This window comes from Somniosus microcephalus, unplaced genomic scaffold, assembly GCF_052327205.1.
Source record: "Somniosus microcephalus isolate GS21.2 unplaced genomic scaffold, FLI_Smic_1.0 unresolved_chr1, whole genome shotgun sequence".
Classification (NCBI taxonomy): domain Eukaryota; kingdom Metazoa; phylum Chordata; class Chondrichthyes; order Squaliformes; family Somniosidae; genus Somniosus; species Somniosus microcephalus.
In genome coordinates this window covers 137779717-137794142 of record NW_028225179.1, presented here as the reverse complement: position 1 = coordinate 137794142, position 14426 = coordinate 137779717, and the positions used below count along the sequence as shown (strand labels likewise).

Genomic DNA, 14426 nt, shown 5'->3' with positions numbered 1-14426 from the left:
CCCAAAGGGAACAGTGTGAAGACACGTACGACGACAACCACCATCTTCAAGGACAATTAGGGATGGGCAATAAATGCCGGCCTTGCCAGCAACGCCCAGATCCCATAAGTGAATGAAAAAGAAGTACTTGTGGAGTGGAACGCTGGTTTTACATCCTGCCCCATTTCACGCCCCATTTCAGTCATCGGAGAGTAATATTGGGCGGGATATACAACCGGCATTCCTTCCGATCCCGTGGGTTTCCCGCCCAGTGAGTTCGCTTAAAATTTCTCCTGCTGAGTCTGTCGGTGTTATTGCAGCCATTGGTATAGTCGTGTTATGTTGTTCAGGATTGCAGTCTTTTGCTGGTGGTGGCCATGGAGGGGGGAGTTGTTGAGCGAGGATGGACAAGCTACGGTGCTTAATTAGGCATGTCCTTGAGTTTAGAATCATGGAATGGTTACAGCACAGAAGGAGGCCATTCAGCCCGTCGAGCCCGTGTCGGCTCTCTGCACGAGCACTTCAGCTAGTCCCACTCCCCCGCCCTTTCCCCTTAGCCCTGCAATTTTTTTCCCTTCAGGTACTTATCCCATTCCCTTTTGAAAGCCACGATTGAGTCTGCCTCCACCAACCTTTTAGGCAGTGCATTCCAGATCCTAACCACTTGCTGTGTAAAAAAGTTTTTCCACATATCGCTTTTGGTTCTTCTGCCAATCACCTTAAATCTGTGTTTTCTGGTTCTCGACCCTTCTGCCAATGGGAACAGTTTCACTCTCTCTACTCGGTCTAGACCCCTCATGATTTTGAACACCTCTATCAAATCTACTCTCAACCTTCTCTGCTCTAAGGAGAACAATCCCAGCTTCTCCAGTCTACCCATGTAACTGAAGTCCCTCATCCCTGGAACTGTTCTTGTGAATCTTTTCTGCACCCTCTCTAAGAGTTTGCTACTCTTGTTGGACCTGGAGTGGATAGGTTTCCTCTAGTATTAGCCTGCCCACCATTCTATGGGATTATGCTATGGTCCTTGTCATATTAAGGGGTCTTGGTACTTAGGCCTCTCAGAAATGCAGTATAGTAGAATTTCCAGTCATAGACTTGGACCATCCACACTAATATTAAGCTAGAAGAACAGAAATTGCAGTAGAATTGAGTTTGATTGATTTCCCTTCTATGTTTATCGTGCATGACATTCTTTCCCATTTTTCCCCTACAGCCTGAGGACATTCGACCATTCGTTCGATAATGTGATGGGCAAGTAACTCAATAAGAATGAAATTAGATGTTTGACACTGTTACGAAGGATTGTGTTCATTAGAACTATCGCAAGTATAAACTTCTGTATACTGACTCGGGCCTCTCCAATCTTCCCCAGCTTTCCTTTATAGTTCTTATCAGCTCTTGGGAGGCCATCTGGAAATGGGTATTCTTTATACGTTCTCAAGTACCAGTCACGGTTGTAATATAGGAAACGCAGCAGCTAATTTGTGCTCAGCAAGCTCCCACAAACAGCAATGTGATAATAACAAGATTTAATTATTTTGGTTGAGGGATAAATATTGGCCAGGACACCAGGGTGAACTCCCTTGCTCCTCTTCAAAACAGTGCCAGGGGATCTTTTATGCCCACCTTGGTTGAACGTCTCATCCGAAAGACGGGACCTCCGACAGTGCAGCACTCCCTCAGCACTGCACTGGCGTGTCAGCCTAGATTTTGTGCTCAAGTCTCTGGAGCGGGACTTGAACCCACGACCCTCATAGACGAGATAGTGCTACCCACTGAGCCCCTACTGAAAGTAAGCCACTGCTGTCCTGAATAAGCATAGGGTGGAACTGGTGATGCAGTGCATTAGCATATTATCCTTTTAGGTCTAGTATCTGGATTTGACTGCAGCCCAGACGGATAAGATTAAACTCTCCCAAGTGTTGGTTCTAAGTGTGATATATGAAATGAGTTTGAAGAGCCTCAATTCAATCTCTAGCCTCAATTCCGTCTGAGCCTGGAAATGCATAAAGCAATCTGTGGCCCACAGCAGAAAATTACTCATAAACCCGCTACTAAATTGACAATTGCCCCCTCGGAGAAATGGCTGGTGTGGGAAATGGAAATACTACACTGGAGGTACTTTTCCTGAGCTCTACATTGAACCCATGCTATATTGGACACAAGTAAAAGATAGACGTGACCTTCACTTTAATGACACAACATGGATCAACTGTTATAGTGCAACTATCTGCCTTTATGCAGCAAATCGGATGAATGGGGCTCTAGTTGTTCCTTCTTCGGCAGTCCCTCGGAACCGAGGATGACTTGCTTCCACACTAAAAATGAGTTCTTGGGTGACCGAGTCCAGTGCGGGACCTACAGTCTCTGTCACAGGTGGGGCAGACGGTGCTTGAAGGGGCGGGTGGGTGGGGTGCTTGGATTGACACCAAGTTGTTATAATAACTTAGTCGTTATAGTTCGGTAATTATGATATGGTGAACACTTGGTGCGTTTGTATCAAATTACTCTGCTTGTTATTTTAATTCATTTGCTTTAAATACTCAAATTACAACATAGCACAACTTAACATTAAGGCACACATTTCTCACGCAACTATTGCCGGCCCTTAATGAATGTCAGCCAAACTCTATACAAATGTGTGTGTGCCTGTTGTTGGCTGGTCTGTCTTGTCAGTCTGACTCAGTTGGTACCCTTCTTGCCTCTGAGTCAAAACGTTGCAAGTACTGCAACAGCTCAGTAGATTATCTAGGCTTTGTGCAGGAGTGAGGGAGTGCTGCATGGCCAGATAGTCTATCCTTCCGAGGAGATTACACCAAAGCCCTGCCTCCTTATCTAGGTGGATGTTTGAAGAACAGCAAGGCATTATATTAGCATCCTAGCCAAAGCTTTTCGATGGAAACACACCCACACATACAAACACACAGAAACATACAAAAACGATTAATTGGTCATTTATCTTATTGCTGTTTCTGGGACTTTGCTGTTTTTTTGCATTCACAACAATAATGACTGCTTTTCAAAGTTATTAATTCTATGGGAGGTGATTTGGGATGTCATGAGAGGCATGATAAGATGTTATAGAAGCAGAGAGGCATGATAAGATGTTATAGGGCAGCACGGTGGCATAGTGGTTAGCACTGTTGCCTCACAGCGCCAGGGACCCGGGTTCGAATCCGGCCTTGGGCGACTGTCTGTGTGGAGTTTGCACATTCTCCCCTTGTTTGCGTGGGTTTGCTCCGGTTTCTTCCCACAGTCCAAAGATGTGCGGGTTAGGTTGATTGGCTATGATAAATTGACCCTTAGTGTTAGGGGGATTAAATACGTGGGGTTACAGGGATAGGGTGGGATATGTGTTGGTGTAGGGGTTACGGGGATCGGGTGGGATATGTGTCGGTGCAGGCTCGATGGGCCGAAATGGGCTCTATCTGCACTGTGGGGATTCTGTGATTCTGTGATTTCAGAGGAACCTGAGTAGGCCATTCAACCCTTCGAGCCTGTTCCACCGACTCGCTGTCTCTGTCTCTCATGCTGTACCTTATTGTATTAAAATGTATTGACAATTTCTCATACATTGTGTTTTGTATTGTAGACGCTCAAAGTTCTCTAATCAACTTGCCGAATGAGGTAAGCAGCAGTATAAAGTATGCAGTTAATCATAAACTGTGTGAAATAAACTCTTTGATTTTAATAGGTTTCGAGGCAGAACACTCACTGTTAACACACACACGTGTTTTTACATAAGTTGCTCTTGATCAAACTACACTTTCAAAATGTCAGGTTGTAGGAAACCGATGAGCTGCACCTTTTACAAATCTCATATCGAGGTGTTCTGCAGTAGCAACAGCACATCATAACAGAACATGACCTGATAATTGGATAGAATGGCTGGATTTCACAGAGTATTACGGTGGATAGGCAATGGCAAACATTCAAAGACCGAATGGATGAACTACAGAATTTGTTCATCCCAGTTTGGCATAAAAATAAAACAAAAAATGTGACTCAACCGTGGCTAACAAGGGAAATCAGGGATAGCATAAGATCCAAGGAGAGGACATATAAATTGGCCAGAAAAAGCAGTAAACCTGAGGATTGGGAGCAGTTTAGGATTCAACAAAGGAGGACAAAGGGATTAATTAAGAAGGGGAAAATAGAATGAGAGTAAGCTTGCAGGGAACATAAAAACTGCCTGTAAAAGCTTTTATAGATGTGTGAAGAGAAAAAGATTGGTGAAGTCAAGCGTAGGTCCCTTGCAGTCAGAATCAGGGGAATTTATAATGGGGAACAAAGAAATGGCAGACCAATTAAATACATATTTTGGTTCTGTCTTCACAAAGGAGGACACAAATAACATCCCAGAGATGTCGGGGAACATAGGGTCTGATGAAAGAGAGGAACTGAAAGAAATCAGTATTTGTAGGTAAATGGTGTTAGGGAAATTGATGGGATTGAAGGCCGATAAATCCCCAGGGCCTGATAATCTACATCCTAGGGTACTTAAGGAAGTGGCCCTAGAAATAGTAAATGCATTGCTGATCATCTTTCAACATTCGATGGAATCTGGAACAGTACCCATGGATTGGAGGGTAGCTAATGTTACCCCACTATTCAAAAAAGGTGGTAGAGAGAAAACGGGGAATTACAGACCGGTAAGCCTGACATCGGTAGTGGGGAAAATGCTAGAGTCCATTATAAAAGATGTAATAGCAGAGCACTTGGAAAACAGTGACAGGATCGGACAAAGTCAACATGGATTTACAAAAGGTAAATCGTGCTTGACTAATCTACTGGAATTTTTTGAGGATGTAACTGGTAAAATAGATAAGGGAGAACCAGTGGATGTGGTGTATTTGGACTTTCAGAAGGCTTTCGATAAGGTCCCGCATAAGAGATTAGCGTGTAAAGTTAAGGTACATGGGATTGGGGGCAAGGTACTGACTTGGATAGAGAACTGGTTGGCAGACAGAGCAAAGAGTTGGAATAAACGGGTCTTCTTCCGAGTGGCAGGCAGTGACTAGTGGGGTACCGCAGGGATCGGTCCTTGGACCCCAGCTATTCACAATATATATTAATGATCTAGACAAGGGAACTAGATGTAATATCCAAGTTTGCAGATGACACAAAGCTGGGTGGGCATGTGTGCTGTGAGGAGGATGCCGAGAAACTCCAGGATGATTTGGACAGGATGGGTGATTGGACAGAAGCATGGAAGATGCAAGATAACGTGGATAAATGTGAGGTTATCCACTTTGGTGGCAAAAACAGGAAGGCAGATTATTATCTGAATGGCAATAGATTGGGAGAAGGGGAAGTGCAACGAGACCTGGGTGTCCTTGTGCACCAGTCGCTGAAGGTAAGCATGCAAGTGCAGCATGCGGTTAAGAAGGCAAATGGTATGTTGGCCTTTGTAGAGAGAGGGTTTGAGTACAGGAACAAGGATGTCTTGCTGCAGTTGTACAGGGCCTTGGTGAGACCACACCTTGAGTATTGTGTGCAGTTTTGGTCGCCTTATCTGAGGAAGGATGTTCTTGCCATGGAGGGAGTTCAGCGAAGATTCACCAGGCTGATACTTGGGATGGCAGGAATGACGTATGAGGAGAGATTGGGTCGATTGGGCTTATACTCGCTGGAGTTTAGAAGAATGAGAGGGGATCTCCTTGAAACTTATAAAATTCTAACAGGACTGGACAGACTAGATGCAGGAAGGATGTTCCCGATGGCGGGGGAGTCCAGAACCAGGGGTCACAGTCTAAGGATAAGGGGTAAGCCATTTAGGACAGACATGAGGAGGAATTTCTTCACCCAGAGAGTGGTGAACCTGTGGAATTCTCTACCACAGAAGGCAGTAGAGGCCAATTCATTAAATAGATTCAAGAAGGAGTTGGATATATTTCTTAAGGCTAAAGGGATCAAGGGGTATGGGGAGAAAGCAGGGACTGAATTTGGATGATCAGCCATGATCGCATTGAATGGCAGAGCAGGCTCGAGGGGCCGAATGGCCTACTCCTGCTCCTATCTTCTATGTTTCTATTATATTTTTTTGTGTATTCATGGGATGTGGTCGTCACTGGCAAGGCCAGCATTTATTGCCCATCCCTAATTGCCCTTGAGAAGGTGGTGGTGAGCCACCTTTTTGAACCGCTGCAGTCCGTGTGGTGAAGGTGCTCCCACAGTGCTGTTAGGGAGGGAGTTCCAGGATTTTGACCCAGCGACGATGAAGGATCGGCGATATACTTCTCAGTCAGGATGGTGTGTGAGACTTGGAGGGGAACTTGGAGATGGTGGTGTTCCCCTGCGCCTGCTGCCCCTGTCTTTCTAGGTGGAAAAGGTCACTGATTTGGGAGGTGCTGCCGAAGAAGCCTTGGTGAGTTGCTGCAGTGCATCTTGTAGATGGTACACACTGCAGCCACGGTACGCTGGTGGTGGAGGGAGTGAATGTTTAAGGTGGTGGATGGGGTGCCAATCAAGTGGGTTGCTTTGTCTTGGATGGTGTCGAGCTTCTTGAGTGTTGTTGGAGCTGCACTCATCCAGGCAAGTGGAGAGTATCCAATCACATTCCTGATTTGTGCTTTGTAGATGGTGGAAAGGCTTTGAGGAGGTGAGACATTCGCCGCAGAATACCTAGCCTCTGACCTGCTCTTGTTGCCACAGTATTTATGTTGCTGGTCCAGTTAAGTTTCTGGTCAATGGTGACCCCCAGGATGTTGTTGGTGGGGGATTCGGCGATGGCAATGCCTGTTGACTGACGAGTGGCAGTGGTTAGATGCTCGCTTGTTGGCGATAGTCATTGCCTGGCACTTGTGTGGCACGAATGTTACCTGCCACTTATCAGCCCAAGCGTGAATGTCGCCCAGGTCTTGTTGCATGCGGGCATGGACTGCTTCATTATCTGAGGAGTTGCAAATGGCACTGAACACTGTGCAGTCATCAGCGAACATCCCCATTTCTGACCTTATGATGGAGGGAAGGTCATTGATGAAGCAGCTGAAGATGATTGGGCCTAGGACCCTGCTCTGAGGAACTCCTGCAGCGATGTTGATTGATATAATGTTGAAATTAAACAATACAGCATATCTACTTTTAAGACTAAGAGTGCGACTGAGGTTGAGAACAGGAAATGGGCACTAGGCCCAGGAAGCCCAAACATTTATCATTTATCAAACCTTTTCATCATATCCCTCAATCCCTACTCTCGCTTTCTACAGAAACACACCCAGTTTTTGTTTGTGCTCCTATATACTGTCGAGTTTAATGACTTATCCTGATAACTCTTTTCCAAGTCTATTGCATTTTGGGTGACTTTCATTCTTAATCCTAACCTAAAGAGACTGACTGATCACAATGACAATATCAGCTAAACAAAGTGTGTCGGCGTGGATTCGTGAAGGCTACATCAATCTAGTCTAATCTAATCTTTCTATTTAAACAGACAACTGCAACAGACTGCATACAATATGCAACAATACAGAAAGACAAGTTTAAACAAGGCTCTTCTCTGAACGTGACTGTGGAAAACCATGATTTAGAGTGAGTCAGGAATTTCTCTGAACGTAACGCATTCAATTTCGGATTCTGATAATTTCAGCATCTTTTTTGATGCCACAGCTAGGGCAGAAAGAGATCTTTATTCCCCCAGTTCCACCGAACACTAAACATCACAGTTAAGGAGTTAAGCATCTTGGCTCCTTTGTGTATATATAATTTAAAAATCTGGCACTTCCAGTCCAAAAACGTTTTCTACGCTGTTAACGCGATTTCTGCCCAAGCTTGTGTGCCAACACTTGTTATTGCAAATTTCTATGAACGGTTGTGAAAAAGAAAGACTTGCATTTATATAGCGCCTTTCACAGCCACCAGATGTCTCGAGGCGCTTTACAACAGTGACTACACTCCAAAGGTACTTCATTGGCTGTAATGTGGGGAAACGTGGCAGCCAATTTGCACGCAGCAAGCTCCCACAAACAGCAATGTGACAATGACCAGATAATCTGTTTTTTGTTATGTTGGTTGAGGGATAAATATTGGGCCAGGACACCGGGGATATCTCTCCTGCTCCTCTTCGAAATAGTGCCATGGGATCTTTTACATCCAACTGAGAGCAGACGGGACCTCGGTTTAACGTCTCATCTGGAAAGACGGCACCTCTGACAGCGCAGCGCTCCCTCAGTACTGCACTGAAGTGTCGGCCTAACTTTGTGCTCAAGTCCCTGGAGTGGGACTTGAACCCACAGCCTTCTGACTCTGAGACGAGCGTGCTACCAACTGAGCCATGGCTGACACATCAGGTGGAGTCAGATTCCCAACCATTTGTTAGTAATGTAGAATAATCTTTATGACTTTTGTAACTGTAAAAATAATCGATTTTTGTGGGATTGAAATACCTTGACAATGAGTTAGACCCATCATTAATTGTGGAGAAATGCCCCATCAGTGTGCTACTGACCCATATTTGGAAGGTGCAGCTTGGATCCCTGACCTGCGCTGAGCTCGCTGGTCCCTGGTGGGACAGGGAGCATAGGGAGTCCCATCAAACCCCGAGCTGTGGCAGGGGCTGGTGAGATGGGAATCAGACAGTGTTGGTATTCCTGATCACAATCATACTGACCCCTGATGGACAGCATATAGATCAGGCGTGACTGTGACGCTATCCATGGTCCAGTAGAGAGTTGATATTCACTGTATAGGCAAAGTACACGAGGGCTGCCGACCGCTTTAGAAAAGTAGCTATCTTCAGGAGATTGGGCAATTGGGGAAAAAAAAACATTTCATCCTCGTGGCTGGCCTTCCACATTCTACCCTACGTAAACTTAAGGTCATCCAAAACTTGGCTGCCCGTGTCCTAACTCATGCCAAGTCCCATTCGCCCATCTCCCCTGAGCTCGCTGACCTACATTGGCTCCCGGTTAAGCAGCGCCTTGATTTCAAAATTCTCATCCTTGTTTTCAAATCCCTCCATGGCCTCACCCCCGCCCTATTCCTGTAATCTCCTTCAGCCCCACAACCCCCCCCACCCCGCACCCCGAGATATCTGCGCTCCTCTAATTCCGCCCTTTTGAGCATCCCTGGTTATAATCGCTCAACCATTGGTGGCCGTGCCTTCTGTTGCCTAGGCCCTAAGCTTTGGAATTCCCTGCTTAAACCTCTCCGCCTCTCTACCTCTCTTTCCTCCTTTAAGATGCTCCTTAAAACCTACCTCTTTGACCAAACTTTTGGTCACCTGCCCTAATTTATCCTTCTGTGGCTTGGTATCAAATATTTTGTCTTAAAATACTCCTGTGCCGCACCTTGGGACATTTTACTACGTTAAAGGCGCTATATAAATACAAGTTGTTGTGTATTAAAGCTGTAGATGAAGATGTGTATCTCCCCTGCATTGTAAAGGATGGGTTCACTTCACTGGGTAGTGTCAATTTCTTTCAATCTAAACAAGGTTTCATCAATTTAAGTTGTATTGTCCTGTCTCATGCTCTTAATTCAGCTCAAATAATGGGCTGACTTTACCTTCTCCCTTTACTGAGAGAACCAACAGACTGTCCTAATCTCAGTCTCGTCAGTCTGTCCTTGTAGCAGAGTCAATGAGAACATTTTAAAATAGGAGCAAAGTAAAATCCACTTGGCCCAATGAACCTGTCCCTTTTTAACTCCTCTCAACTCGACTTTCTTATCATCTCACATTATTGCTTAGTCCCTTCTCACTCTAGATATTTGTTGAATAATGCTGTTCCTTTCAGTGGAATTTCCTCATACCTGATTCCACAAATCTACCACCCTTTCTCTTAAAAAGTAACTCAAATGCTTTTAACATCCACGTTAAAATAGCCAATAGAGCAACGCCGTACCAACGTGGTTAGCATACCATCCCTTAATATCACCGACTGTAATGTCTCGGCTAAAATATAATTTTTGGCTTATGGGCTGCACTGTTTGCCTGAATGCCAATCAACTTGTGCTTCACATCAGGACGGATTATTGTGCAAAGATGGCAGAATTGAATCTAAGTAACTCTTCTAGGGCCAGCTCCAGGAAAGTGTTTTTTATTTGTTCATGCGATGTGGGCGTTGCTGGCAAGGCCAGCATTTATTACCCATCCCTAGTTGCCCTTGAGTGGCTTGCTAGGCCATTTCAGAGGGCAGTTAAGAGTCAACCACATTGCTGTGGGTCTGGAGTCACATCTGGGCCAGACCAGGTAGGGACAGCAGATTTCTTTCTCTAAAGGACATTAGTGAACCAGATGGGGTTTTACAACAATCCGGTTGTCACCATTACTGATACTAGCTTTTTATTCCAGATTTGTTTAATTAACTAAATTATAAATTCTCCAGCCGCCATGGTGGGATTTGAATTCTTGTCACTGGATTATTAATCCAGGCCTTTGGATTAACTAGTAACATAATCACTATGCTACTGTGTCCTTTTACACCTCTTTCAGTTTGACACCTGCTGCAGTATAACTAGTTTCAATGCAAATGAAAGTCTAAAATAAAATGACTACTTGTGAACTTTTTGAAAATCATTAAAAAAAAAAAATTATATTATCAGGCAAAGGGACAACTGTATCCTGCATTGGGATGCCGATAGACTGAGCACTGCTGATGAATGTAGGGAAGCACAAAAGCGAATATTTTCCCCTGGGCAATGTAACTGGGGTCTGACTGCGTAATGGTACCAGTCTTAAACCAGCATCTAGAATGCACGCTTTGGTGAAATAAAGCGGTGGTGGGGGGAAGGGGATTGTATAAAATGTGTCTTTAGAGCACATTTGAGTTTCTAAAGGTTTATTTGTTCATATCCAACTTGTTGGAAGTTAAGAAGTTTTCAAATTAGAACTGTTTTCTTGATGTACATTTTATTCCTATGCCATATAAAATTTCTTCCCTCTTTTTGCAGGTATGGATATGATGAGCTTAATGTAACAGGTGAATAATACAAAATAAAATCAACATCCTCTTGGGGAACTGGGTAGTTTCTTGTGTTTTGAGCTTTGTCGTGTGACCTTCTGAGTCAAGAGGTTCCTAATTGAAATAACCACAGAAAATGCTGGAAACACTCAGCAGGCCAGGCAGCATCCGTGGAGAGAGAAACTGAGTTAACGTTTCAGGTCTGTGACCCTTCGTCCGAACTGGAAAAAGTTAGAGATGTAACAGGTTTTAAGCAGGTGCAGAGACAGGGAAAGGGGATGGGGAGAAAAGTACAAAAGGGACGGTCTGTGATAGTGTGGACGGCAGGAGAGATTAAATGTTGCAAATAGGGATGGCAGAATCATCATCAGCTGTCGCCTGAAAAAATAGGGGCAGAGGTTATAGTCTGAAATTGTTGAACTCAATGTTGAGTCCAGAAGACTGTAAAGTGCCTAATCGAAAGATGAAGTGCTGTTCCTCGAGCTTACGTTGAACTTCATTGGAACAGTGTAAGAGGCCGAGGTCAGAGTGGGAGTGGAAGTGGAGAATTAAAGTGACAAGCGATCGGAAGCCCAGGGTGACACTTATGGACTGAATGGAGGCGTTATGCAAAGTGGTCACCCAATCTGCGTTTGGTCTCCCCAATGTAGAGGAGACCGCATCGTAGGCAATGTCTCTGTGATTTTCAAGTTTGTTTTCGGGGTTTCGATGATGTTAACAGGGCCACATTTATTATCCATCCCTGAGAAGGTAATGGTGGACCTTCTAGACACAAAAGGCATCAAGGGGTATGGGGAGAGAGCAGGAATATGGTATTGAGATAGAGGATCAGCCATGATCAGAACATAAGAACATAAGAAGTAGGAGCAGGAGTAGGCCATACGGCCCCTCGGGCCTGTTCCGCCATTCAATAGGATCATGGCTGATCCGATCCTAGACTCTCATCCACTTCCCTGCCCGCTCCCCGTAACCCCTAATTTCCTTATCTGCTAGGAAACTGTATCTCCATTTTAAATTTATTTAATGTTGCAGCTTCCACAGCTCTCTGGGGTAACAACTTCCATAGATTTACTACCCTCTGAGTGAAGAAGTTTCTCCTCATCTCAGTTTTGAAAGCGCAGCCCCTTATTCTAAGATTATGCCCCCTAGTTCTAGTCTCACCCATCAGTGGCAACATCCTTACCGCATCCACCCGATCAAGCCCCCTCACAATCTTTTATGCGTCGATAAGATCGCCTCTCATTCTTCTGAATTCCAATGAGTAGAGGCCCAACCTACTCAACCTTTCCTCATAAGTCAACCCCCTCATCTCCGGAATCAACCGAGTGAACCTTCTCTGAACTGCCTCGAGAGCAAGTATATCTTTTCTTAAATATGGAAACCAAAACTGTACGCAGTATTCCAGGTGTGGCCTCACCAGTACCCTGTATAACTGCAGCAAGACTTCCCTGCTTTTATACTCCATCCCCCTTGCAATAAAAGCCAAGATTCCATTGGCCTTCCTGATCACCTGCTGTACCTGCATACTAGCCTTCTGTGTTTCATGCACCAGGACCCCCAGATCCCTTTGTACTAGAAGAAGGTAGGAGATAGGAGCAGGAGTAGGCCATTCGGCCCTTTGAGCCTGCTCTGCCATTCAACGAGATCATGGCTGATCATCCAAACCCCAGCACCCGGTCCCTACACAGACAGCCATCCCACCCAAGCCCTATCCCCGTAACCCCACGTATTTAATCTCCCCTAACACTTAAGGGTCAATTTTTATCATGGCCAATCAACCTAACCCACACATCTTTGGACTGTGGGAGGAAACCGGAGCACCCGGAGAAAACCCACGCAAACACTGGGAGAATGTCTGTGTGGAGTTTGCACAGTCACCCGAGGCTGGATTTGAACCCGGGTCCCTGGCGCTGTGAGGCAACAGTGCTAACCACTATGCCACCGTGCTGTAGCACTTTGCAGTTTCTTTCCATTTAGATAATAACTTGCTTTTTGATTTTTTCTGCCAAAGTGCATAACCTCACACTTTCCAACATTATATTCCATCTGCCAAATTTCTGCCCACTCACTTAGCCTGTCTATGTCCTTTTGCAGGTTTTTTTATGTCCTCCTCACTCACTGCTTTCCCTCCCACCTTTGTATCGTCGGCAAACTTGGATATGTTGCACTCGGTCCCTTCCTCCAAATCGTTAATATAGATTGTAAAGAGTTGGGGTCCCAGCACTGACCCCTGCGGAACACCACTCGTCACTGATTGCCAACCCGAGAATGAACCATTTACCCCAACTCTGTTTTCTGTTAGATAGCCAATCTTCCACCCATGCCAGTATATTACCCCCCCAATCCTGTGTTTTTTTTTTATCTTGTGCAGTAATCTTTTGTGTGGCACCTTGTCACATGCCTTTTGGAAGTCCAAATACACCACATCCACTGGTTCCCCTTTATCCACCCTGTTTGTTATGTCCTCAAAGAATTCGAGCAAATTTGTCAAACATGACTTCCCCTTCATAAAACCATGCTGACTCTGTCCGATTAAATTATGCTTATCCAAATGTCCTGTTTCAGCTTCCTTAATAATGGACTCCAACATTTTAACAACCACAGATGTTAGGCTAACTGGTCTATAGTTTCCAGCCTTTTGTCTACTTCCCTTTTTTAAATAAGGGTGTTAAATTAGCAGTTTTCCAATCTGCTGGGACCTTTCCTGAATCCAGGGAGTTTTGGAAAATTACCACTAATGCATCCACAATCCCTACCGCTACTTCTCTCAAGACCCTAGGATGTAAGCCATCAGGTCCAGCGGATTTATCCGCCTTTAGTCCCATTATCTTACCGAGTACCACCTCCTTAGTGATTTTAATCGTGTTTAATTCCTCCCCTGCCCCCCCGCCCCCCCATAGCCCCCTGTTTGTCCAGTGTTGGGATATTTTTAGTGTCTTCTACTGTAAAGACTGATACAAAATATTTGTTCAGCGTTTTTGCCATCTCCATGTTCCCCACCACTAATTTCCCGGTCTTGTCCTCTAAGGGACCAACATTCACTTTAGCCACCCTTTTTCTTTTTATAAAACTGTAGAAACTCTTGCTATTTGTTTTTATATTTTTTGCTAGTTTACTTTCATAATCTGTCTTCCCTTTCTTAATTAATCTTATAGTTATTCTTTGCTGGCTTTTAAATGCTTCCCAATCTTCTATCCTCCCACTGGGTTTGGCTCCTTTTATATGCCCTTGTTTTTCAGTCGGATACTATCCTTTATTACTTAGCCACGGATGGCTGTCTTTTCTTTTACGCCCTTTTTTCGTCAGTGGAATATATTTTTCTTGAAAGTTGTGAAATATCTCCTTGAATGCACACCACTGCTCATGTACTGTCTTACACTTTTGATATACCTATCAACCACGAGGGTGGGCTCTGTTATTTAGTCAATAAAATTGATATACCTATCAATTCGTCCAATGAAAAGCGACGAGTTAAGAAAGTAACTATAGGTTTTTATTGACTAAATAACAGAGCCCACCCTCGTGGGCGATCGGATCCAAGAA

General features: G+C 44.6%; 1 protein-coding gene across 1 annotated transcript in view; it reads left to right on the top strand.

The window, feature by feature from the left end:
* The window catches only part of LOC147095993 (uncharacterized), a 58289-nt gene that overhangs the window by 31246 nt on the left and 12617 nt on the right, over positions 1-14426 (top strand). The window contains exons 11-14 of the mRNA XM_085974945.1: positions 1196-1233; positions 3575-3609; positions 7415-7512; positions 10873-10901. Of these exons, the coding sequence (XP_085831071.1) occupies positions 1196-1233; positions 3575-3609; positions 7415-7512; positions 10873-10901 (200 nt within the window). The remainder of the gene's footprint in view (positions 1-1195; positions 1234-3574; positions 3610-7414; positions 7513-10872; positions 10902-14426) is intronic.